The sequence below is a fragment of the Aegilops tauschii genome, chromosome 2 (genome assembly GCF_002575655.3).
Source record: "Aegilops tauschii subsp. strangulata cultivar AL8/78 chromosome 2, Aet v6.0, whole genome shotgun sequence".
NCBI classification, from domain to species: Eukaryota; Viridiplantae; Streptophyta; class Magnoliopsida; order Poales; family Poaceae; genus Aegilops; species Aegilops tauschii.
Window position 1 is genome coordinate 9,684,053 of NC_053036.3, and position 26,752 is coordinate 9,710,804.

The 26,752-nt window shown below is 45.0% G+C and overlaps 1 protein-coding gene across 1 annotated transcript; it reads left to right on the top strand.

Moving 5' to 3' along the window:
- Nucleotides 1-10,052: 10,052 nt before the first annotated feature.
- On the top strand, nucleotides 10,053-12,623 carry LOC109772677 (uncharacterized). The gene is made up of 2 exons (XM_020331379.4): nucleotides 10,053-11,472; nucleotides 12,340-12,623. Exons 1-2 carry the CDS (start codon nucleotides 10,261-10,263, stop codon nucleotides 12,391-12,393), a joined length of 1,266 nt encoding a protein of 421 aa, XP_020186968.1. The 5' UTR covers nucleotides 10,053-10,260; the 3' UTR covers nucleotides 12,394-12,623.
- The last annotated feature ends 14,129 nt before the right edge of the window (nucleotides 12,624-26,752 follow it).

Consider the following 26,752-nt stretch of genomic DNA (forward strand, 5'->3'; position numbering starts at 1 on the left):
CCGCCACTGGCTGAGCAGAATGCTGACGCTGACCAGATGAATGTTGACCCGGTCACCACAAATCCGCCAAGCCCTATCAAGCCGACAAGTCCTATTAAGCTGGCTGAAGACCAAAATGATGACATTACCATCACCGGACATGGCTATACAGAGCCAGGTAAACCTACCGTCCTATCCAAGCACGATGCCAAGGAAGAAATCTCCATTGCTGACAAGGGCAAGTGGCCAGCCAATCTGGACAATTATGCCAATTTAAATGCCCAAGAAATTCACTCTGGGTATTTGAACCGTCTTTACACAAGCCGCGACTATGAAGCCAGCTTAATAAATTTGATGAAGGAGCGCTATGAGGTAAACACTGCAACTATTTTCCATATGAGTACACTACCATTAGCCGCCAAGTTTATTGGACATGATAGAATCGAATGTGCTGTAAACTTTAATAGCTTCATCAATCAAATCCAGTAGCCCCCAAGGGCCGGCTTATGCTGTCAAGATAAACCGGGACTTTCAATAAGGACTTCAACTTTGCATGTGTAGCCCCCAAGGGCCGGCTTAATCTGTCAATATAAGCCGGGTCTCAATACTATATATATCCAGAAGTGTTAAGCACATAGCCCTCATGAATCGGCTATAATCAGCATATAACAATCAGATCATCATAAACTTGTCCTGAAAAAGAGCAAGGTGCATTAGCCCCCAAGTGCCAAGTAAAATACCTGTATTGTGCTTGGGACTTTTCAAATGGATTCATTGCCATCTCACTCATCTGTTTATATCTTTTCAGGCTGATCTTAATAACAAAGCATCCTAAGTCACCGACCTCCAAGAGAACATCAAGTCTCAGCAAGCAGAAACCTCCAAAGCCAAAAATGAGCTGACCACTGCCTTAGCAGATATGGAGAAGCTAGAGAAAAACTTCAAAACTGAACAAGCGGGCTAGGATACAGAGAGAGCAGCCCTGTTGAAGAGAGATGCTGAAGCGGCCCTTAAACCGGTGACTACAGAGCTCGCCGGCTTAAGACATCAAATTAACGCCATGACCGTTGCCATCTTCGGTAAATAACTTCCTCTCAATCTTTTTCTTTTAATGTATCTTAAATAATATGCTCCCGGCTTACAAACTTTCCTTGATAATACAGGCTCCAGAGTTTCCCACCTTGGCTCAGACATGCGGAAAAAATTGAAAGCCACCTACACACTCCTAGAGCAGTTATACACTGGCGCACAATGGGTCATCTACACAGCTGCTCATAAAAAGCAGCCTCCAACCCTCATCAAGGATACATTGGACAAGCTATCTATGCTGCCTCTGCGGATCGAAGAATTGAAGAAATCAGCTGCCAGAGCCGGTGCACTTACAGCGCTAACTTGGGCCAAAGCATGGCTAACTGATCTTGAACCGGCAGACTTAGCAAACGGCTGCCCGAGCGTAAAATAAGATGGGTCACCTTTCAGCGCAGAAGACTTTGCCGCCATTGCAAGGGAAATGCGTCCTCTAGCCAGTAAATTGGCTGAAGATACCAATCTTTCACATTATCAGTCGGTTTACGATGCCGACAACAAGAAGGTCAAGGCGCTGGTTCATGATCCTCAGGACCTGACTCCTCCAATCTGTAAGCACACTTTTGCCCCTGATGTTGATCCATCAACGCTTATAAGTTATGAAGCTGTATTTAGAGCTTTGACTGGGATCAACTGGCCAACCCCTGATTTCCAGCCATTGGGTGAAGAAGAGAAGGATGAACCTGTGATGGACGATCCACAACCTTCGACTCATCAAAGCCAAGATCAATAAGCCACAGGCCGGCTTAGCATCTGCTTTGTGTGAAACTGCAAAAACAATTATTCTTGTGGGCCATCAGTTGCCTTGTAATAGGCTAGCTATCAAACAATTTGTCTGCCATGCCATTGCGCATGTTTATTTGCAAAACTTTTTGATGAGATGTATTGATCCTCTTTGACGATCTAACATTGAAGCTCATAATCCTTTATCAATTTCGCCGAAGCATATTGTCATATACCCTGCATACAAACAGAGCACAAGTACCTTGGCGGTTTACCCCAAGGTGGGTCAAAGAAACCCCATATAAACAACCACTAGTGACCATATCGTCCAAAACCAGGGTCGGCTTATCAAAACCTTATGTAAATATAACCCAATAAATATCATACCTGTGATACTTGTGTGTATTGTCGGCTTACAAGGCCAAATGCAATAAGGGCAACAATCCCGATGCAGAGCACAGCACTCTGCAATTTATCCACGTCGCCAGCTTACAACGCCTCGGACAGAATTTCATGAATCAAAACACTGGCAACTCAATGTCCAGAACCAGGCCGGGTTATCAAACACCGGATCCTATCAAATCAAGATCAAGGCATCATGGCCTAAACTAAATTTTAACCATATATCAATATGGTACAAATATATGAGCTATAAAAAATATTCAAAAGGCAAACAGAAAACAGAAAAAATCGAGGCATTCAAAGGCTGCCAGGTCTCAACATCAAGTGCTATTCAAGGGTTGCACAGCCACTGAGTTACTCCTTAATTCAAACCTGTAAGTCGGGCCTCACATGACAAAACCGCTGTTTTAACTTTGACAAGTTCAGGGTCTTTTTTTTAAGATTAACTGTCAAGCGTTCGGCGAGTCATTCTAGGATTACCTGGTCGGAGTGGCAAACTTACACAGGCAGGATAACCCAGTTTATTGGTGAATACACCTGGCGACCAAGCCTATTATGAGGGACAACAAAGCTTTTGTTCATTTAACAAAGGGCCCCCAAGTAATATTGTGATCCAGGCATATAAGCCGGATCAATAGGGTAGTCACAGTTGTGCTCAATGAGCAGGAAGCCCCCAAGTTTTTGCAATCAAGGCGTACAAGCCGGATCAAAAGGGTCATAGCTATGCTCAATGAGCAGGAAGCCCCCAAGTGACCTTATAAAGTAAGCAAAGACTCAGATGCTCAGAAATGAAACAACAGAGGCCCTGAATCATCAGGGATGCCGGCTTTATTATACTTATCATAATATATATATTGATAAAAATATGTACATCACAGGAGCCAGTAGCTCAGGTGTAATAAGGCCAAAGATGAGCAATATTCCATGGCCGGTTGGTCTCCTCCTCCGACATGCGTGAGTCCTTGTGGTCTCGAACATCGATAAGGTAGTATGACCCATTGTTTAGATTCTTGCTGACCACAAACGGTCATTCCCAAGGTGGGGATAGCTTGTGCACATCAGTTTGATCCTGGATGAGCCGCAGCACCAAATCTCCTTCTTGAAAGGTCCTGGTCTTAACCCTGCGGCTGTGATAACGACACAGATCTTGCTGGTAAACCGTCGAACGAGCCGCCGGACGGTCACGCTCCTCATCTAACAGGTCAAGAGCATCCTGACGTGCTTTCTCATTATCAGCTTCAACATAAGCCGCCACAAGAGGCGAGTCGTGACGTGTGTCACTAGGGAGAACCGCCTCAGCTCCGTAAACCATGAAGAAAGGCGTGTAACCCGTAGATCTGTTGGGGGTGGTATTGATACTCCAAATTACTGAAGGCAGCTCCTCTACCCAACAACCCGGTGTCCTCTGCAAAGGGACCATAAGTCGGGGCTTGATACCTCTCAAGATTTCTTGATTAGCTCGCTCAGCTTGGCCATTAGACTGGGGGTGAGCCACCGACGACACATCAAGTCGGATATGCTCTTGTTGACAGAATTCTTTCATTGCCCCCTTAGACAGATTAGTACCATTATCAGTGATAATACTATGAGGACATCCAAAATGAAAGATCACCTTTTTCATGAATTGAACCGCTGTGGCTGCATCACATTTACTGACCGGCTCAGCCTCAACCCACTTTGTAAATTTATCAACTGCTACCAAGAGGTGAGTCTTTTTATCCTTGGACCTTTTGAAAGGCCCAACCATATCCAACCCCCAGACTGCAAATGGACAAGTAATTGGAATCATCCTCAATTCTTGAGCCGGCACATGAGCTCGTCTTGAAAATTTCTGACATCCATCACACTTACTGACCAGATCTTCTGCATCAGCCTGAGCCGTCAGCCAATAAAACCCATGACGAAAAGCCTTAGCAACGAGAGATTTAGAGCCGACATGATGACCGCAATCTCCTTCATGAATTTCCCTTAAAACCTCACGGCCCTCCTCAGGGGAAACGCATCATTGAAATATTCCAGTAATACTACACCTGTGGAGCTCACCCTTGCAATAGTCATTGACTTAGACCTCCGGGTTATTTGCCTGGCCAATGTTTCATCTTCAGGTAACTCGCCCCGGGTCATATAAGCCAGATATGGAACAGTCCAATCAGGGATAACACGGAGAGCCGCCACCAATTGTGCCTCCTTGTCAGGAACTGCCAAGTCTTCCTCTGTAGGCGACTTTACTGATGGGTTATGCAAAACATCAAGGAAAACATTAGGGGGGACCGGCTTACGCTGAGACCCCAGCCGGCTTAAGGCATCAGATGCTTCATTTTTCCTGTGATCAACATGCTCCACTTGATAACCCTTGAAGTGACCAGCAATGGTATCAACCTCTCGGCGGTAAGCCGCCATGAGTGGATCTTTTGAATTCCAAGTCCCTGACACTTGCTGAGCCACCAGGTCTGAGTCTACAAAGCATCTTACCCGGCTTAGATTCATCTCTTTAGCCATCCGAAGACCATGGAGTAAGGCTTCATACTCAGCTGCATTGTTAGTACAAGGGAACATCAACCTTAAAACATAAGAAAATTTATCACCTCGTGGGGAAGTCAATATAACTCCAGCCCCCGAGCCTTCCAATTGCCTGGATCCGTCGAAATGAATAGTCCAATATGTATTGTCCAGCTTATCCTCGGGCATCAGCAGTTTTGTCCAATCATTGATAAAATCCACCGGTGCTTGAGATTTTACAGCCGTTCGAGGCACATATTTCAAACCATGGGGTCCCAGCTCAATGGCCCACTTAGCTACCCGACCTATGGCTTCTCTGTTTTGAATAATATCCCCCAATGGAGCAGAGCTAACCACAGTGATGGGATGACCAAGGAAATACTGTTTCAACTTGCGACTAGCCATGAACACGCCATAGACCAGCTTTTGCCAATGTGGATATCGTTGTTTAGACTCAATGAGCACCTCACTGACATAATAAACCGGCATTTGAACCGGATACTCCTTGCCTGACTCCTTCCTTTCAACCACAACTGCCACACTGACAGCCCTGTTGTTTGTAGCCACATATAACAGCAAGGGCTCCTTCTCAATAGGAGCTGCAAGAACCGGCGGCTCAATCAGTTGCTTCTTAAGTGCTTCAAACGCCTCATTAGCAGCATCGCTCCAGACAAAGTCATCTATCTTTTTCATCATCTGATATAAAGGGATAGCCTTCTCTCCCAGGTGGCTTATAAACCGGCTTAAAGCTGTGATACGACCAGCCAAACACTGGACGTCATTGACACATGCCAGCTTAGCCAAAGAGGTGATGGCCTTGATCTTCTCCGGGTTTGCTTCAAGGAACCTTGGAAGTGATTCCATAGTTTCCTACTGCGACTGATATGGAAGCCTCTACATGAGATGTATGGACTTCGTTCGAACTTGCAGCTGAACAACGTAGGCAAAGCTCGTGCAAACCTCTCAGGTGCGCAAATGAGATATAGTTGTTAGACAACAGTATACCTACGATACACAAGGAAGCGTTGATGGTCCCTGACTCCGGAATTGGCTAAATTCCAATACAATCCGAGATAGTTTCCATATAAGTGATTCAAGATTAAAATCTTGATACACCTTTCGGAAGACTTAGAGTCCAACGAATATTTATGGAACTACAAACTGAAACGGATAAAAATGTTTTATCCATAAAGCTCGACTTCTTGCAATAACAAGTTCAAGGAGTTGACTACGATGAGGTTGTTTCACCGTAGCGATGCTTAACGTCGGTTCGGGTTGAACTAGTAATTAATACATATTTCAATCATGAGATATGAAACATGGGTGATGAAAGGATTTCCATCTGATGGAAATGAAACAAAGGACTTGGATGTGTTACAGTCCAAGGTATTCTGTCATTCCAGAGGATGCTAGTAAGTATGCAAACTTCAGAGTTCCAGCAATGGACAGAAGAGAGCAAAATGGAGTTGGAATCTTTGTTTTTGATGGAATGGTCAAAGGGGTTTGACTTCATCAATGGGTAACAAAGGTGCTTCTGGTTTCAAGAAAGTAAGTGGGAGCATAATAACATTTCTAAAAACCTTGTGTACTTGACACATTGTTAATTGGAAATAAGTTTCTTGACACGAATTAGGACTTCATTTGAAAATAGTTTTTCGACGAAGTGCTAGCGCTAAATAGCCTTGATATTAGGCATGATGATCTATGGAGATAGATTTACCTAATGGGGCTAAGCAATGAATACATATTGACAATATGCTAAAACTTTTTTAGCATTTAAAACGCCATGGAGTGATTCTTGCCAAAGTCACATGGAAAGAGTTTTTGCAAGACTCGGTGTCCCAAAACACTGATGAGTAAAATACATGATGGAGATTCCACACACTCCTATGTTTGGATTAATCATGTATTCCATGGTATGTAAAAACAATCAGATATGTCCAATACTCCAAGGTTGTTGCTAGTCTTTGATAAGCTAGGCCTTTCCCTTCTCTTTTGGCATTTCTGCAATTCAGTCCAAAGATATAGCCCCATTCATTTGATATTGATGCATACTTAGTATAGATCTGGTGCAAGTCCTACGAGTACTTTGTATGAGTACTCACGGTTACTTTGCTACCCCTTTTCCCTTATACCCAATTGTTGCGATCAGATAACGGAGTCCAAGAGCCAGCTGACACCGCCGATGACTACTACTACCCCGACGGAACCTACTACTACATGGAGACCGCCGACGACCAGGAGTAGTTAGGAGGCTCCCAGGCAGGAGGCCTTGCCTTTTCGATTGTTGTTGATGTTTGTCCTAGCCTTCTTAAGGCAGACTTGTTTATCTTATGTATGTACTCGGATATTGTTGCTTCTGCTAACTCGCTTGTGCTTGAGCTTATGTATTCAAGCCCTCGAGGGCCCTGGCTTGTAATATGAAGCTTGTATTATTTTAAATTTGTGTCTAGAGTTGTGTTGTGATATCTTCCCGTAAGTCTCTGATCTTGATCATGCACATTTGCATGTATGATTAGCGCATGATCAAGCGGGGGCGTCACAAACGCGTGCCCGAAAATGGACCGGCGCCCTTTTTATCCGCCGTCGACCCATTTCCGGCCCAATTCTGGGCCGCATTTGCGTCCAAACGGATGCGTGGACGTCATGGGCGCTCACTTTATCCCCCTTGGCCCGCCAGTCGGTGAGAGAATGGCCCTTTCTCCTTCCCCTACACGACCTGCACCTCCCGCCCGCCACCCGCCCCCGCCATAGCCACCGCCGCCCATCTTTCGGCCGCGACGTCGTTGTGCAAGCCAGTCAGCCAAGGCCCGACAAAATCGCCCTGCCGACCCCCCCCCCCCTCGGCCATTTTTTGGAGGTGTTCTTTCCGGTGGTTGTGAACTTTCTTGGCAGTCACAGCCGCCGGCGATGACCATCGGCCGCGACACCGCCCGCCTCGCGCGTCTTCGCTTCAACAAGCCAGCTGCCTCCACGTGGGAGGCCGAGGTGCTCTTCACTGGTCGTGTATCCACCACGACCGCAAGGTGTTAGACACTTTGCTCAAAAGGTACCATGGACAGTGGGGATGAGTATTTTTCAACAACTTCATTTGTTCATCGGATGATTCATCGTCGGATAGTGAAGAGCTTGGGTTTGCTGCATTGGTCATCAATAACCGCATTGCTAGTAGCGATCTAGGTTCAGAGGATCAATCCCGGGCCATGCTCCAGCGCTGAACCGCAATAGGGAGAGTGGTCATGCCTTGCTCTATAACGATTACTTTGAGGACTCCCCGCTCTTCAAACCCCGTCTTTTTCGGCTCCACTTTCTGGATGGCAAGGCATGTGTTCAATTGTATTCGAGAGGGAGTAGTAGGATTTAATGATTACTTTGAGTGCAAGGAGGATGCCGTCGCAAGGTTGGTTTCTCCTCTTATCAGAAATGCACTATGGCTATTCATATGCTTGCATATGAAATTCCCGGTGATCTTGTGGATGAGTATGTCCGCATGAGTGAGTCCACATGTCTGGCATCAATGTAAAGGTCCTGCAGAGCAGTGGTAGTAGTGTTTGGCCCTTAGTACCTGAGAGAGCCAAATGTCGCAGATACAACCCAGCTCTTGGCGATCAATGCAAATAGAGGCTTTCCGGGAATGCTTGACCGCATAGGTTGCATCCACTAGAGGTGGAAGAATTATTTGCTTGGCATGGGCAGTACACGGGACATGTGAAAGGTTTGCACTGTCATATTAGAAGCGGTGGCTGCACTAGATCTTTGAATATGGCACTATTTCTTTGGCATGACTGGTTCTCACAATGATATCAATGTACTTTGGTGTTCTCCAGCATGACTAGCGGAAGGCCACTACCCAGAGGTCCACTTTGAGATCAATGGCCACCATTACAACAAAGGATACTACCTGGCTGATGGTATTTATCCTCACTTGCCAACTCTTGTGAAGACAATATCCAATCCAGAAGGAGAGAAGAGTCATCGATTTGCCCAATCACAAGAGAGTTCTTGGAAGGACGTCGAGTGTGCTTTTGGTGCGCTTCAGTCTCGATGGGCTATCGTTGAACACCTAGTATTGTCATGGAGCATCGAGAAGCATTGGGAGGTGATGCCTACTTGTGTGATCATGCACAACGTTATCGTGGAGGATGAGTGTGACGACAAGCTGTACAACCAAGGGTTTGAATATCAGGGTGAAAATGTTGTGCCCGAGCACCAAGAACCAGCAACGTTTGAGAAATTCACCCTATTCTAGCATGAAATGCGTGATTGGCCTACTCATATGCAACTACAAGATGACTTGGTTGAGCATATCCGAAATCATATTGGAAACCAGTAGATGTATCTGTTCATTTTATTTCCATGTAATCAAGATGAATTCAATTGGGTTGTAAACATTATGTTTTTAGTAGGTTGTGAAACTATTTGATTGTAAAACTATTACAATGCTTAATTCAAGAATTGTCTGTACATTTGGCGCTCGGTCGGCCCTGACGGTCCAGATGCATCGGCCGCATTGGGCGCACTACCGATGCATACAGAAAAACGGCGACCCAAACGGATAAAATTCGGACAAAACAGACGTCCATTTGGGTTCGCTCGTTGGAGTTGTCCTAAGGACATGTACAACCGCAACCTGCAAACTTGGTCCCTCAAACATGCACGGACGCGCCCGCGGACAATGACTGGGCAGGCCTCAATTTTTTTTCATTTGCAGCCACAAAACCAATTTCCAAAACATCAAAATACATGCAAAGACATGCATGTCGATCATCACGTTCGTGTTGGGCCGACGGGACGCCGAATAAAATTCTCATACATAAGATTTTCACATCCGTATTGACCCCGCGGGTTTCGGATGTTTTTAGTCCCACCTCGCGGCCTCAGGAGCTAATGCTTAAATAGTCGGGTCGTCAGCTTCATTCATCATTGTATCCTTTGTGGATCAAATGAACTATTACTATCAATTTTCTTTGTTTATTACAGAGAAGATTCATAGGCATGCCCTATCTCCTTCACAATTGAAACATTGATGTTTGCACGACTCTTTTTAATCACAAAATAAAAATCTCTTACATGAATGATATGAATTTGACACTCGATGAACAATCATGAGTTGATGAAATGCAATCTAGTGTCAAGCTACCTCATTCACATAACAAGAATTGATCGACATATGCCATTAATAAAGAAGCTTGGTGCAAACCGTCAGCGCGACTATTTAAGCCAGTCGGCGTCTGGTATGGTGCGGCAATCCGGTTGGGTCGACTTCTTTTGACCGGTCATTGATCAGGCGGATGTTTAGAGAGGAATTAAGGTCCCTCTAGATGCAATAACATATCCACCGCCCGCTGACCGATCCCACCTCTCCTTGACGCCCGTTTCCCTGCTATCTTAGATCTTACCGGGCAACCCCAGCTTCTCCTTCCTCGCTCGATCCCCAAATCGCTGCGTGCCTGCCTGCTTCCTCCACCCGACCCTAACCCTAGCCGCGCCGCCACCATCGATCCCCAAATCCCTCCCCCCTCCGCCCTCCACCCAACCCTAATCCCTACCTACCTTAGCTAGCTAGCCGCCATGGGCCGTTCCATGGCTCTGCTCCACCGCGAGATTTACTTCTCCGACGACGAGGCGTTATCCGGCCGAGTGTCGTCAATCCGCTGCCCGTGGGAAGGACGAGATGGTCCACCAAGCCGCCAAGAGATCAGTGACGCAGTCACCGGTTACCTGCGGACCTTCAAGGCGCACGCAGTCGTCGCCGATCCGCCGGCGCTCTCCTTCCTCCACATACTGCGGCCGCCGGTATCCGTCGGGCTCCCGGTGCAGCTCCACAGCCTCACCATGGCCACTCTCTCCAGCGCGGACAAGAACCTGGTCGCCATGTACGCCGGAGCGTACCGCCCTGGCAACCGTTTCCCTGGAGGCTACCTCATCTACGACGCCAGGAACGACTCCATCTCTGGGATCCCCGAGCTCCCCTCCGACCACTCACATAGAGCCATCGGGTGCGAGTCGGCCGTCGTCATGTGCGCCGCCGGGAACGACTACTTTCTTGCCGAGCTCGTCAGGGTCTGGCCAGATGGCTCCCAAGCTGCGCTCTGGCTGTGGAAGTCGTCCGTCCAAAAATGGGACTTGCATCCCAGTCGCCTGCCCCTTCCATCCAGCACCACCGGCCACTTCTCCCCTGACTTGTGCTTCTCTTGTTGGGGCTCTGTCCTCTGCTGGGTGGATCTGCTCAAAGGCATGGTGCTCTGTGATCTGAAACAAAACTGCAAGTTCAGCTTTATTCAGTTGCCCAAAGATTGTCCAACCTATGATGCCGACAGCGACGACTTTACATACTCCTCTGCCGAGGAGTTCCGTTCCATGGCCTGTGTTGCTGGCAAAATCAAGTTCGTCGCCCTGGATGAATGTGATGAACACCAGCCCGAAAAAGGATTGGAACTGACCATCTGGACTCTCTCGCATGACCTCTCAGGGTGGAAGGAAAGCTGCAAGTGCAATGTTGAAAACATCTGGGCAAACGAGGCCTACAAGCCTGCTGGTATAAGAAATCTTCCTCCGTCGTACCCTGTTCTGAGCATCCATGAAGACGGCGTCGTCTACCTAGTCTTAAATGATCTCAGGGAGTTGGACTATGGACTAGAGCACATGGGCCAGTGGATGCTTCGTGTTGACATAGGCAATGACAAGGTCCAGTTCTATCCAAATGGTGAAAAGAATTCTGTTAATTCCCTGCTCTTTGCCAGTGAGTTCAGTGCGCACCGACAGCATTTACAGGATCACCCGGTATTACTACCACCACTAAGCACCGTTTCATTTGCATACTACCGCCATTTTATTTATGTTTACTATCACTAAACATGCTTTCATTTGCATACTAATGTAATTATGCTTAGGTTTTTAAATGATAAAAATTCCAATGCATGTTTATCACATCCAGTTTGCTTCATTACTTGCTAAAAAAATCAAGATATTTGGCCACCTCCCCATGTTGAACAGTAGATGTCTGATATTGATGCTCATCCGCAATCATGACTCTGTAATCAATTGTCACTACCTAATTACTCTGCCCCCTTGCCATATTAGGACCCAACTTCTTGCACATCATGATGACACTTATTCAGGTTTTAGGGCTGTTTTTTCTTCCTTTTTTGCTTGATGGAGATAGTGTTATCATTAGCTTCACATCTCCACTTTAACATTTGAAGACATGGGCATTCGGTGAATATAGTAGTGTATGTGTTATTTTAGTAGTCGGTTCGAACTTGGAATTTGTATGAGCCATGGCCGTTCAAAGATGCACATAGCAGATGAAGCATAATTTCAAGCTATAGATGAACAGTGGCAAGTGTCTGAATGAAATATGTCAATCAAAAGTCAAAAAAAATGTACTCACACTGTCCCATAATATAAGAGCGTTTTTTATACTAGTGTAGTGTCAAAAACGCTCTTATATGATAGGATGGAGGGAGTACCTTTGACACATACATCTGTTTCCACAATTTTCTTTAATAAGGTCATGTTGGACTGACGGTAGACATTGTGTTGGAGTTGCCCAATTTATTAATATCAGTAACACATTTGATAGGAAATGGCAAATGTGGTCACATTAAAAGTATTATATTTGACAGGCATCTTTATTTATTTTTGCAGAGAGAGATAGAAGCAAGCGAGTTTGTTGCAAGGGGAAAGAGGATGAAGCCTTGAGATCTTGGCAACATATCATGAGGAAATTTGGACTGATGGCCGCCACTTGATTTTGCTTAGGCCCAGTGAAGACATTTAATGTCATCTGTATCGATTAGTAGTACAGTAGTTATAAACTTATCAGTCATGGCATTATGCCTATTGAGTGGCTTCTTTTGGATTGTAACTGGGCATGGTTAAACTTATCAGTCCTGACTTTATGCCTATTGGAGTGCTTCTTTTGGATTGCACTAGCTGGATGGCACCGACAGCATTTACAGGATCACCCGTTTCTACTGCCACCACTATGCATCGTTTCAATTGCATACTACTGTCATTTTATTTGTGTTCACTATCACTAAACATGCTTTCATTTTCACACTAATGTAATTATGCTTAGGTTTTTAAACGATTAAAATTCCAATGCTTGTTCCCGTTTGCTTCATGTAGTTGCCAATAGAAATCAAGATATTTGGCCACCTCCTCCGCGATCATGAATCTGTAATCCATTGTTACTACCTAATTACTCTGCCCCCTTGTCATATTAGCCTCACCTCTCAACTTTAAGATTTGAAGACATGGGCATTCGGTGAATATAGTTTGGCATGTGTTAAACTTTAATAGTCGTTTCTGAACTCAGAATTTGTATGAGCCAAGGCCGTTCAAAGATGCACATAGCAAATAAAACACAATTTCAAACTAGAGTTGAACACAGCTGACACGTGTTTGAATGAAAGATGTCAAAGGTACAAAAGAAATACCTTGGACGCTAGCTGTTTTAACAATTTTATAATTCAGAGCGTGTTTGACTGAAAGATGTCAAAAGTACAAAAAAAACTACCCTGGACGCCTAGCTGTTTTAACAATTTTATAATTCAGAGCAACTTGGCCTTTCACATTGTGTTGGCGGTGCCCAATTAATTAATATCGGTAGCACATTTATACATTCACAGCTTAAACCACAAATCAGACAGGTCGCTGCAGATCTACTCTGCTCATTCTTTCTCCTTTTTTTTTACGGCAATACTAGCCTGACATATGGTCACATTAAAAGTATTATATTTGATAGACATTCCTTTCTTTTGCAGAGAGAGATAGAAGCAAGTGAGTTGGGGGCATGTGGAAAGAGGATGAAGCTTTGAGGTCTTTTTTTGAACATGTAGGACTACGTTGTATTCATACGAGAAAGGAATATTGCAAATACGCATACAAGTACAGAAACCTGAGAATGATACAAGCTATGACACTATTGAATAGTAACAACACAGTAGCCAAGACCCATAGAAAACAGAAAACACAAAAGGATCCTTTCAGGGCTCCATCTTCGTCTTGGCCACCAAGCGGCCAAGACTTCCGCCGTTGCTAAAGACGGAGAGCACCGCTGGCCCAAAAGAACCCTTGGATTAGATTGAAGTGAAGGCAACATGTGCTGCATGTTGAAAGTAGTACTAATCCAAACTAAGAACAATTAAATGGAAAACGCAAAATTAAAGGAAAAAAGAAATCATAAACCCTAAACCCCCTAAACCTTTTAGTACCGGTTGGTGTTACCAACCGGTACTAAAGGTCTCCCAGCCCCCGGCGCGGGCTCGTGCCACGTGGTGGCCCTTTAGTGGCGGTTCGTGTTGAACCGGTACTAAAGGGGGGACCTTTAGTCCCCACCCTTTAGTGCCGGTTACAGAACCAACACTAAAGGGTCTTACAAACCGGTGCTATAGCCCGGTTCTGCACTAGTGGTAGCGTGCTGTCACGAAGTTTGCCGCCTCCTCAGTAATGAATGCCTCAGCCATCGATGCTTCAATTCTACGTTATTTTTTACATTTTGCTCGTAGCGTCTTCTGCATCCTCTCAGTTGCGTAGCACCAGCGATTTTGCATGCCCCCCCCCAATCTTGCCTCCGTTGGGAGATGCAAAATCAAGTGCTGCATTGGATTAAAGAAGCCCGGCGGAAAGATCTTCCCTAACTTGCAGATCAAATCCGGCGCCAACTCTTCCATTTCTTCTAGCAGGCCAGGCGATAGTTCTTTCGCACAAAGAACACGGAAGAAATTAGCTCACCTCTGCCAGTACTAGCCATTCATCCTCAGGGATGAAGCCACGCAACATCACCGGCATCACCCGCTCAATCCATATGTGCCAATCATGACTCTTGAGACCAAATATCTTCAATTTATAAGACTCGCTCCCCTCTTTAGATTCGCTACATACCATCGGGGAACATCAACTGTTGTTGCACCCAGAAGATAATTTCCCTCATAGCTGGCCTTCCAAGATTGAAGCATGCCTTTGTCTTCGTCCAGTTCTGCTTTCCTTTCGGTTCTTTCATGTTTTGTAACGGTATATCACATAGCGCCTCCAGATCGACTCTAGCCTTAGTATTATCCTTTGACTTCCCATCTATGCCGAACAATGTACCAAAAAGTGCCTCGGCGATATTCTTCTCAGTGTGCATCACATCGATGTTGTGTGGGCAAAGGAGGTCTTTGAAGTAAGGCAGATCCCACAAGCATGTCTTGTGAGTCCAGGCGTGTTTCGAATTATACCCCTTGAAATACCCTGGACGCTCTGGATCTGACTCAAGAGCGTTTAACTGATCCAGGGTCTCTTGGCCTGTCAACGCAGGCGGTGCAGAGTTTTTGACAACTCTATCTTTGATGAAGTTCTTCTTGTCTTTCCTGAACTTATGGCGAGGATCCAGGAACTGTCTATGCATGTCGAAGCAAGAAAACTTGCGACCGGCCTGAAGCCAACGAAACTCAAGAGCTCCCTTGCATGTGGGGCACGGGAACCTTCCATGCACACACCAGCCAACGAATAGCGCATACGCCGGCAAGTCATGTGTCGAGTACATGTACCAGACACGCATTATGAAGTTCTGTTTGCTAAAGGCGTCGTATGTCTTGAACCCATTATCCCAGGCTTCTTGCAATTCGTCCTTCAGCGGCTGCATGTACACATTCATATTCTTCCCCGGATAGTTGGGCCCTGGAATTATCAACGTCAGGAAAATGTTCTTCGTTTGCATAATCTGTCCGGGGGGGGGATTGAGTGGAAAGACAAATACGGGCCAACAACTGTATTGGGCTGCCGTCAGACGAAACACACTGAACCCGTCCGTGTTGATGCCGACTCGAGGATGCCTCGGATCTGCCACTTTCTCATCATGTAATGCATCGAAGCGCTTCCATGCTTCACCGTCCGATGTGTGCGCCATCATCAGCTTCCCATCTGCATCTAGTTGGGTTTTTTTGCCCGTTTTGTGCCATGTCATCTGTCTGGCCGTCTCTTCGACCATGAAAAGACGTTGAAGTCTTGGTACGATTGGCATATACCAAAGAACATTAACGGGGATTTTGGTTTGCGTCTTCTCACCCATACCGTTGTCTATCACAACATACCTGGATGACTTGCAAATGGGGCAATAGTTCAAGTCTGCATACTGAAGCCTAAATAAGGCACATCCTTTCTCACAGGCATGTATCTTCTCATAGGGCATCTTAAGAGCACGGAGGATTTTGTCTGACTGGTACAGGTTTGCAGGTAGTACATGGCCTTTGGGTAGAAAACGTCCAAATACTGCCATCATTGTGTCGTAGCATTCTCTTCTCAAGTTGAATTGAGCCTTCAGAGCCATTATTTGTGAGATGGCATCTAGCTGACAAAGCTCAGTGTGCTTGTGGAGAGGACGTTTTGAAGACTCCAACATTTCATTGAAGGCCTTTGCATATTCCTCCATCTCATTGTCCGAGTCCCGAGCATCATCAAAGTCTTGCACTATGTCTTGCATCTCGGTACCATGCTCGTCGGTGCGACGACGAAGCACCTCAGCTCTAGCACGTTGGGCAGACTCGCCATGAAATGTCCACACCGTATAATCTGGCGTAAAACCCCTCTTCTGCATGTGTTTTCCCATTTCATCCTCTGTCCTCTTGTGCCAATTGTTGCACCCGGCACAGGGGCACCATGTTGTCCTCTGGCCATTTGCAAATGCGGCTCTCAGAAACCCCTTGGTTTTTGTTAACCATTTAATGGTCATGTCTTTCTGACTAGTGTGACCGGTGTACATCCACGCACGATCACTCATCTTGCCTAGCTACTGAACACATAAGAAATATATATATATATATATATATATATATATATATATATATATATATCAGCATATATATATATTCATCAGTTAATGGAGTTTGTCACTTTTATTACGTCCATGCAACCTAGACGCTAATAGGTAAAGATAGGTCCTAATCCCACCCGAGTATGTGTAGATTGGGTTCGTTTTCCCATGCTCTGCTCCGGATCCGACGCAAAATTTCGGCAGCACCTCCCTGCTGCTCTCTTGATACACGTCTCGGCAATAAGCAGAGAGGATGTGTACCCCGGAGAACAATAGGGAGGCACTGATGAAATTCTGCATCGGATCCGGAGCAGAGCATATGGGAAAACGAACCCAATCTACACATACTTGGGCTGTCCATGGATAACGTTGGACAATTCAAAAGAATCACGGTTATAAATATGCAAATACATGCATATTTATAGATGTAACCCTTTCAAACGGGAGACGCATAGTGGTCACGCATACTGATGATTGAAGACACCTATAGCTAGCAAGTTTCATCAGCACGAAGACCGGAACAGAGCAAATGAAGGGGGAGGAAGAGATGTCATTTGTGCTCACCCACAAATGCAGGGGCGGAGCTCGTCGAACACTAGACCCTCGCAGCAACGGAAAAACTGCACATTTAGATCGAAAGAAGAGTAACATAGTTTTTTTTCCCCGTCAACCTAACTAAATATTTACAACAGGACGAGCGGGTTAGGGGGTTCCTCAACGTTGATGGAACCCTAAATAGCAAGTATCATCGGTGCGAGATACATGTGGCTCTCGGCGTTGAACACTAAATCCACATCCCACAAGTGACGCCAGCGCCTGGCGTCTCGCGCGCAGCAATAGTTCTAGGGGCCGATGATGGTCAAACACCTTGGCGAATTTGTCGGGCAGTCTATGCGATGAGGATTAAAGCCAAGTTTTGAAACTTCAAACAACCAAACCAACTAGAGTTAGTTTGGGTGTTTCAAGTTTCAACATTTGGCTTTTAATCATCATCGCAGAGACTGCAAGACAAATTTGCAAAGTTGTTCGACCGCCATCGACCCCGACAACTTTTGCTGCGGGACGCCGGGCGCTGGCGTCACTTGTGGGACGTGGATGTAGTGTTCGACACCGACGGCCACATGTATCTCGCACCGACAATACTTGCTATTTAGGGTTCCATCGATGCCGAGGAACCCCCTAACCCGCTCGTCCCCGGGCGCCCCCTTTTCCTACTTATTTTTTTCATCTTTCTACTTCTACTTCTTTTCATCATCATCATCATCATCATCTTCTTCTTCTTCTTCTACTTATTGTTCTTTTTTTATCTTCTTCTTCCTCTTCTTCTTTTTCTTCCTCTTCTTCTTTTACTTCTTTTTTTCATCTTTCTTGTTTATTCTTAAATGTAAATCAAAACTTAAAAACAGAAACAAAACCTAAAGTAAACCTAAACTAAACAAAGCCTAAATTAAACTAAACCTAAACTAAATCTTAAAAAAGGGAAAAAAACCAAGGTCTCACCGAAGAAGGGGTCGCCGGAGCGACGGGGGTGGCGCGGCGGTGGAGGAGAGGGGCGCCAGGGCGGCCGGGGTGGAGGAGGGGGCGTCGGAGCGGCAGGGCGGCCGCGGGGGTGGAGGAGAGGGTCGCCGAGGTGGCCGGGCTGGAGGAGGGGGCGCCGGAGCGGCGGAGCGGCCGTGGTGGTGGAGGAGAGGGGCGCCAGGGATGCCGGGGTGGAGGAGGGGGCGCCGCGGCGACGGCTGTTGGGGAATGTAGTATTTCAAAAAATTTACCTACGATCACGCAAGATCTATCTAGGAGAGGTACAGCAACGAGCGGGGAGAGTGTGTCCACGTACCCTCGTAGACAGAAAGCGGAAGCGTTTAGTAACATGATTGATGTAGTCGAACGTCTTCACGATCCGACCGATCCAAGTACCGAACGTACGGCACCTCCGTGTTCAGCACACGTTCAGCTCGATGATGTCCCACGAACTCTTGATCCAGTTGAGGTCGAGGGAGAGTTCCGTCAGCACGACGGCGTGGCGACGGTGATGATGATCTTTCCGGCACAGGGCTTAGCCTAAGCACCACGACGATATGACCGAGGTGTGTAACTGTGGAGAGGGGCACCGCACACGGCTAAGAGATCAACTTGTGTGTCTTTGGGTGCCCCCCTCCCCACGTATATAAAGGAGGTTGGAGGAGGAGGCCGGCCAAGAGGAGGCGCGCCCAAGGGGGGGAGTCCTACTCCAAGTACGAATAAACTCCCCCCCCATTCCTAGTCCAACCAGGAGAAGAAGGAAGGAGAGGGGAGAAGAGAAGAAAGGGGGGCCAGCCCCCTAGTCCAATTCGGTTTGGGCTAGGGGGCGCGCGCCACTCCTTGGCCTGCCTTCTCTCTTCCACCACTAGGCCCATGAGGCCCAATACTTCCTCCGGTGAATTCCCGTAACTCCCCCGTACTCCGAAAAATACCCGAATCACTCGGAACCTTTCCGATGTCCGAATATAGCCTTCCAATATATGAATCTTTACGTCTCGACCATTTTGAGACTCCTCGTCATGTCCATGATCTCATCCGGGACTCCGAACAATCTTTGGTCATCAAATCACATAACTCTTTAATACAAATCGTCCTCGAACGTTAAGTGTGCGGACCCTAAGGGTTCAAGAACTATGTAGACATGACCGAGACACATCCCCGGTCAGTAACCAACTGCGGAACCTGGATGCTCATATTGGTTCCTACATATTCTATGAAGATCTTTATCGGTCAAACCGCATAACAACATACGTTATTCCCTTTGTCGTCGGTATGTTACTTGCCCGAGATTCGATCGTTGGTATCATCATACCTAGTTCAATCTCGTTACCGGCAAGTCTCTTTACTCGTTCCGTAATGCATCATCCTGCAACTAACTCATTAGTCACATTGCTTGCAAGGCTTATAGTTATGTGCATTACCGAGAGGGCCCAAAGATACCTCTCCGAAACACGGAGTGATAAATGCTAATCTCGATTTATGCCAACCCAACAAACACCTTCGGAGACACCTGTAGAGCATCTTTATAATCACCCAGTTACGTTGTGACGTTTGATAGCACACTAAGTGTTCCTCCGGTATTCGGGAGTTGCATAATCTCATAGTCAAAGGAATATGTATAAGTCATGAAGAAAGCAATACCAATAAAACTTATCGATCATAATACGGATGGGTCTTGTCCATCACATCATTCTCTAATGATGTGATCCCGTTCATCAAATGACAACTCATGTCTATGGTTAGGAAACTTAACCATCTTTGATTAACGAGCTAGTCAAGTAGAGGCATACTAGGGGCACCTTGTTTTGTCTATGTATCCACACATGTATCAAGTTTTCGGTTAATACAATTCTAGCATGAATAATAAACATTTATCATGATATAAGGAAATATAAATAACAACTTTATTATTGCCTCTAGGGCATATTTCCTTCAGTCTCCCACTTGCATTAGAGTCAATAATCTAGTTCACATCGCCATGTGATTTAACACCAATAGTTCACATCACCATGTGATCAACACCCATAGATCACATCGCCATCTTATCAACACTCAAAGGGTTTACTAGAGTCAGTAATCTAGTTCACATCGCTTATGTGATTAACACCCAAGAGTAATAAGGTGTGATCATGTTTTGCATGTGAGAGAAGTTTTTGTATACGGGTCTGCCATATTCAGATCCGTAAATATTTTGCAAATTTCCATGTCTACAATGCTCTGCACGGAGCTACTCTAGCTAATTGCTCCCACTTTCAATATGTATCCAGATTGAGACGTAGAGTCATCCGGATCGGTGTAAAATCTTGCATCGACGTAACTCTTTACGATGAACTCTTTGTCACCTCCATAACCGAGAAATATTTCCTTAGTCCTCTAAGGATAATTTTGACCGCTGTCCAGTGATCTACTCCTAGATCACTATTGTACCCCCTTGCCAAACTTATGGCAAGGTACACAATAGATCTGGTATAAAGCTTGGCATACTTCATAGAACCTATGGCTGAGGCATAGGGAATGACTTTCATTCTCTTTCTATCTTCTGCCGTGGTCGGGTTTTGAGTCTTGCTCAACTTCATACCTTACAACTCAGGCAAGAACTGCTTCTTTGACTGATCCATTCTGAAATCCTTCAAAATCTTATCAAGGCATGTACTCATTGAAAAATCTTATCAAGCGTCTTGATCTATCTCTATAGATCTTGATGCCCAATATGTAAGCAACTTCACTGAGGTCTTTCTTTGAAAAAACTCCTGTCAAATACTCCTTTATGATTTCCAGAAAATTCTACATCATTTCCGATCAACAATATGTCATTCACATATAGTTATCAGAAAGGCTGTATGGCTCCCAATCACTTTCTTGTAAATACAGGCTTCACCGCAAGTCTATATAAAACTATATGCTTTGATCAACTCATGAAAGTGTATATTCCAACTCCGAGATGCTTGCACCAGTCCATAGATGGATCACTGGAGCTTGCACATTTTGTTAGCACCGTTAGGATCGACAAAACCTTTTTGGTTGCATCACATACAATTCTTCTATAAGAAATCCATTAAGGAATGAAGTTTTGACATCCATTTGGCAGATCTCAAAAATGCGGCAATTGCTAACATGATTCAGACAGACTTAAGCATCGATACGAGTGAGAAAATCTCATCGCAGTCAACACTTTGAACTTGTCAAAAACCTTTTGCGACAACTCGAGCTTTGTAGATAGTAACACTACTATCAGCGTTCGTCTTCCTCTTGAAGATCCATTTATTCTCAATGGATTACCGATCATTGGGCAAGTCCACCAAAGTCCATACTTTGTTCTCATACATGGATCCTATCTCAGATTTCATGGCCTCAAGCCATTTTGCGGAATCTGGGCTCATCATCGCTTCCTCATAGTTCATAGGTTTGTCATGGTATAGTAACATGACTTCCAGAACCGGATTACCGTACCACTCTGGTTGACCTACGAGGTTCGGTAGTAACTTGATTTGAAGTTTCATGATCATCATCATTAGCTTCCTCACTGATTGGTGTAGGCATCACTGGAACTGATTTCTGTGATGAACTAATTTCCAATTCGGGAGAAGGTACAATTACCTCATCAAGTTCTACTTTCCTCCCACTCACTTCTTTCGAGAGAAACTCCTTCTCCAAAAAGGATCCATTCTTAGCAATGAATATCTTGCCTTCGGATCTGTGATAGAAGGTGTACCCAATAGTTTCTTTTTGGGTGTCCTATGAAGACTTGCTTCTCCGATTTGGGTTCGAGCTTATCATGTTGAAACTTTTTCACATAAGCATCGCAGTCCCAAACTTTAAGAAACGGCAGCTTAGGTTTCTTGCCAAACCGCAGTTCATACGGTGTCGTCTCAATGGATTTAGATGGTGCCCTATTTAACGTGAATGCAGCTGTCTCTAATGCATAACCCCAAAACGACAGTGGTAAATCAGTAAGAGACATCATAGATCTCACCATATCTAATAAAGTACGGTTATGACGTTCGGACACACCATTACGATGTGGTGTTCCAAGTGGCGTGAGTAGTGAAACTATTTCACATTGTTTTAATTAAAGGACAAACTCGTAACTCAAATATTTTACCTCTGCGATCATATCGTAGAAACTTTTATTTTCTTGTTATGATGATTCTCCACTTCACTCTGAAATTCTTTGAACTTTTCAAATGTTTCATACTTGTGTTTCACCAAGTAGATATACCCATATCTACTCAAATCATCAGTGAAGGTCAGAAAAAAACGATACCTGCCGCGAGCCTCAACACTCATTGGACCGCATACATCAGTATGTATTATTTCCAATAAGTTAGTAGCTCGCTCCATTGTTCCGGAGAACGGCGTTCTATTCATCTTGCCTATGAGGCATGGTTCGCAAGCATCAAAATGATTCATTAATCAAGTGATTCCAAAAGTCCATTAGCATGGTTTGTTCATGCACTTTACACCAATATGACCTAAACGACAGTGCCACAAATATGTTGCACTATTATTATTAAATTTGCATCTTTTGGCATCAATATTTTGAATATGTGTATCACACGATCGAGATTCAATAAACCATTTACATTGGGTGTATGACCATAGAAGGTTTTATTCAAGTAAACGGAACAACACTTATTCTCTGACTTAAATGAATAATCGTATTGCAACGAACATGATCTAATCATATTCATGCTCAACGCAAACACCAAATAACATTTATTTAGGCTTAACACTAATCCCGAAGATAGAGGGAGTGTACGATGGTGATCATATCAATCTTGGAAACACTTCCTTGCCCTTAACTAGTCTCTATTATTCTGCAACTCCTGTTTCAAGTTACTAATCATAGCAACTGAATCGGTATCAAATATCGAGGGGTTGCTTATGAGCACTAGTAAAGTACACATCAATAATCTGTATATCAAATATACCTTTGTTCACTTTGCCATCCTTCTTATCCACCAATTATTTGGGGTAGTTCTGCTTTCAGTGATTATTCCCTTTGCAGTAGAAGCACTCAGTTTCAGGCTTAGGTCTATCTTTGGGCTTCTTCACGGCAGCAGCAACTTGGTTGCCGTTCTTCTTGAAGTTCCCCTTCTTTCCTTTGCCCTTTTACTTGAAACTAGTGGTCTTGTTAACCATCAACAATTGATGCTCTTTCTTGATTTCTACCTTCGTCGATTTCAGCATCACGAAGAGCTCGGGAATCATTTTTTCGTCATCCCTTGCATATTATAGTTCATCACAAAGTTCTACCAACTTGGTGATAGTGACTAGAGAATTCTGTCAATCACTCTCTTATCTGGAAGATTAACTCCCACTTGATTTAAGCGATTGTAGTACTCAGACATTCTGAGCACATGCTCACTAGTTGAGCTATTCTCCTCCATCTTGTAGGCAAAGTACTTGTCGGAGGTCTCATACCTCTCGATTCGCGCATGAGTCTGAAATACCAATTTTAGCTCTTGGAACATCTCATATGCTTCGTGTCGTTCAAAACGCTTTTGAAGTCCCGGTTCTAAGTTGTAAAGCATGGTGCACTAAACTATCAAGTAGTCATCATACCGAGCTTTTGTCAAACGTTCATAACGTCTGCATCTGCTCCTGCAATAGGTTTGTCACCTAGCGGTGCATCAAGGACATAATTCTTCTGTGCAGCAATGAGGATAATTCTCAGATCACGGACCAAGTGCATCATTGCTACTATCATCTTTCAACTTATTTTTCTCTAGGAACATATCAAAAATAAACAGGGAGCTATATCGCGAGCTATTGATCTACAACATAATTTGCAAATACTAACAATACTAAGTTCATGATAAATTAAAGTTCAATTAATCATATTACTTAAGAACTCCCACTTAGATAGACATCCCTCGAGTCATCTAAATGATCACGTGATCCAAATCAACTAAACCATGTCCGATCATCACGTGAGATGGAGTAGTTTTCAATGGTGAACATAACTATGTTGATCATATCTACTATATGATTCACGCTCGACCTTTCGGTCTCGGTGTTCCGAGGCCATATCTGCATATGCTAGTCTCGTCAAGTTTAGCCCGAGTATTCTGCGTGTGCAAAACTGGCTTGCACCCGTTGTATGTGAACGTAGAGCTTATCACACCCGATCATCGCGTGGTGTCTCGGCACGAAGAACTGTAGCAACGGTGCATACTCAGGGAGAACACTTATACCTTGAAATTTAGTAAGGGATCATCTTATAATGCTACCGTCGTACTAAGCAAAATAAGATGCATAAAAGATAAACATCACATGCAATCAAAATATGTGACATGATATGGCCATCATCATCTTGTGCTCATGATCTCCATCACCGAAGCATCGCCATGATCTCCATCGTCACCGGCGCGACACATTGATCTTCATCGTAGCGTCGTTGTCGTCTCGCCAATGTTGCTTCCACGACTATCGCTACCGCTTAGTGATAAAGTAAAGCAATTGCATGGCGATTGCATTTCATGCAATAATGCGACAACCATAAGGCTCCTACCAGTTGCCGATAACTTTACAAAACATGATCATCTCATACAACAATTTATATCTCATCACGTCTTGACCATATCACATCACAACATACCCTGCAAAAACAAGTTAAACGTCCTCTACTTTGTTGTTGCAAGTTTTACGTGGCTGCTACGGGTTTAGAAGAACCGATTCTTACTTACGCAAAACCACAACGTAGTGTAGTGATTGCTTTTTGATCTTCTAAAAGAACCCTCTTCATTGAAACCGGTTCAACTAAAGTGAGAGAGACAGACACCCGCCAGTCACCTTGAAGCAACGAGTGCTCGAAACGGTGAAACCAGTCTCGCGTAAGCGTACGCGTAATGTCGGTCCGGGCCGCTTCATCTCACAATACCGCTGAACAAAGTAACAACTAGTAACGGCAAGCAATATGTACACACCCACGCTCACAACTCCTTTGTGTTCTACTCGTGCATATAACATCTACGCATAGACCTGGCTCGGATACCACTGTTGGGGAACGTAGTATTTCAAAAAAATTACCTACGATCACGCAAGATCTATCTAGGAGAGGCATAGCAACGAGCGGGGAGAGTGTGTCCACGTACCCTCGTAGACCGAAAGCGGAAGCGTTTAGTAACGCGATTGATGTAGTCGAACGTCTTCAAGATCCGACCGATCCAATTACCGAACGTATGGCACCTCCGTGTTTAGCACACGTTCAGCTCGATGACGTCCCACGAACTCTTGATCCAGTTGAGGTCGAGGGAGAGTTCCGTCAGCACGACGGCGTGGCGACGCTGATGATGATGTTACCGGCGCAGGGCTTCGCCTAAGCACTACGACGATATGACCGAGGTGTGTAACTGTGGAGGGGGGCACCGCACACGGCTAAGAGATCAACTTGTGTGTCTTTGGGAGCCCCCCTCCCCACGTATATAAAGGAGGGAGGGAGGAGGAGGCCGGCCAAGAGGAGGCGCGCCCAAGGGGGGGAGTCCTACTCCAAGTACGAATAAACTCCCCCCTTTCCTAGTCCAACAAGGAGAAGAAGAAAGGAGAGGGGAGAAGAGAAGGAAAGGGGGGTCGGCCCCCTAGTCCAATTCGGTTGGGGCTAGGGGGGTGCGCGCCACTCCTTGGCCTGCCTTCTCTCTTCCACCACTAGGCCCATGAGGCCCAATACTTCCTCCGGTGAATTCCCGTAACTCCCCGGTACTCGGAAAAATACCTGAATCACTCGGAACCTTTCCTATGTCCGAATATAGCCTTCAAATATATGAATCTTTATGTCTCGACCATTTCGAGACTCCTCGTCATGTCCGTGATCTCATCCGGGACTCCGAACAATCTTCGGTCATCAAATCACATAACTCTTTAATACAAATCGTCATCGAACGTTAAGCATGCGGACCCTACGGGTTCGAGAACTATGTAGACATGACCGAGACACATCTCCGGTCAATAACCAACAGCGGAACCTGGATGCTCTTATTGGTTCCTACATATTCTACGAAGATCTTTATCGGTCAAACCGCATAACAACATACGTTATTCCCTTTGTCATCGGTATGTTACTTGCCCGAGATTCGATCGTCGGTATCATCATACCTAGTTCAATCTCGTTACCGGCAAGTCTCTTTACTCGTTCCGTAATGCATCATCCCGCAACTAACTCATTAGTCACATTGCTTGCAAGGCTTATAGTGATGTGCATTACCGAGAGGGCCCAGAGATACCTCTCCGAAACACGGAGTGACAAATGCTAATCTTGATTTATGCCAACCCAACAAACACCTTCGGAGACACCTGTGGAGCATCTTTATAATCACCCAGTTACGTTGTGACATTTGATAGCACAATAAGTGTTCCTCCGGTATTCGGGAGTTGCACAATCTCATAGTCAAAGGAATATGTATAAGTCATGAAGAAAGCAATAGCACTAAAACTTATCGATCATAATGCTAATCTAACGGATGGGTCTTGTCCATCACATCATTCTCTAATGATGTGATCCCGTTCATCAAATGACAACTCATGTCTATGGTTAGGAAACTGTACCATCTTTGATTAACGAGCTAGTCAAGTAGAGGCATACTAGGGACACCTTGTTTTGTCTATGTATCCACACATGTATCAAGTTTCTGGTTAATACAATTCTAGCATGAATAATAAACATTTCTCATGATATATGGAAATATAAATAACAACCTTATTATTGCCTCTAGGGCATATTTCCTTCACGGGCACGGGGGCGGGGTG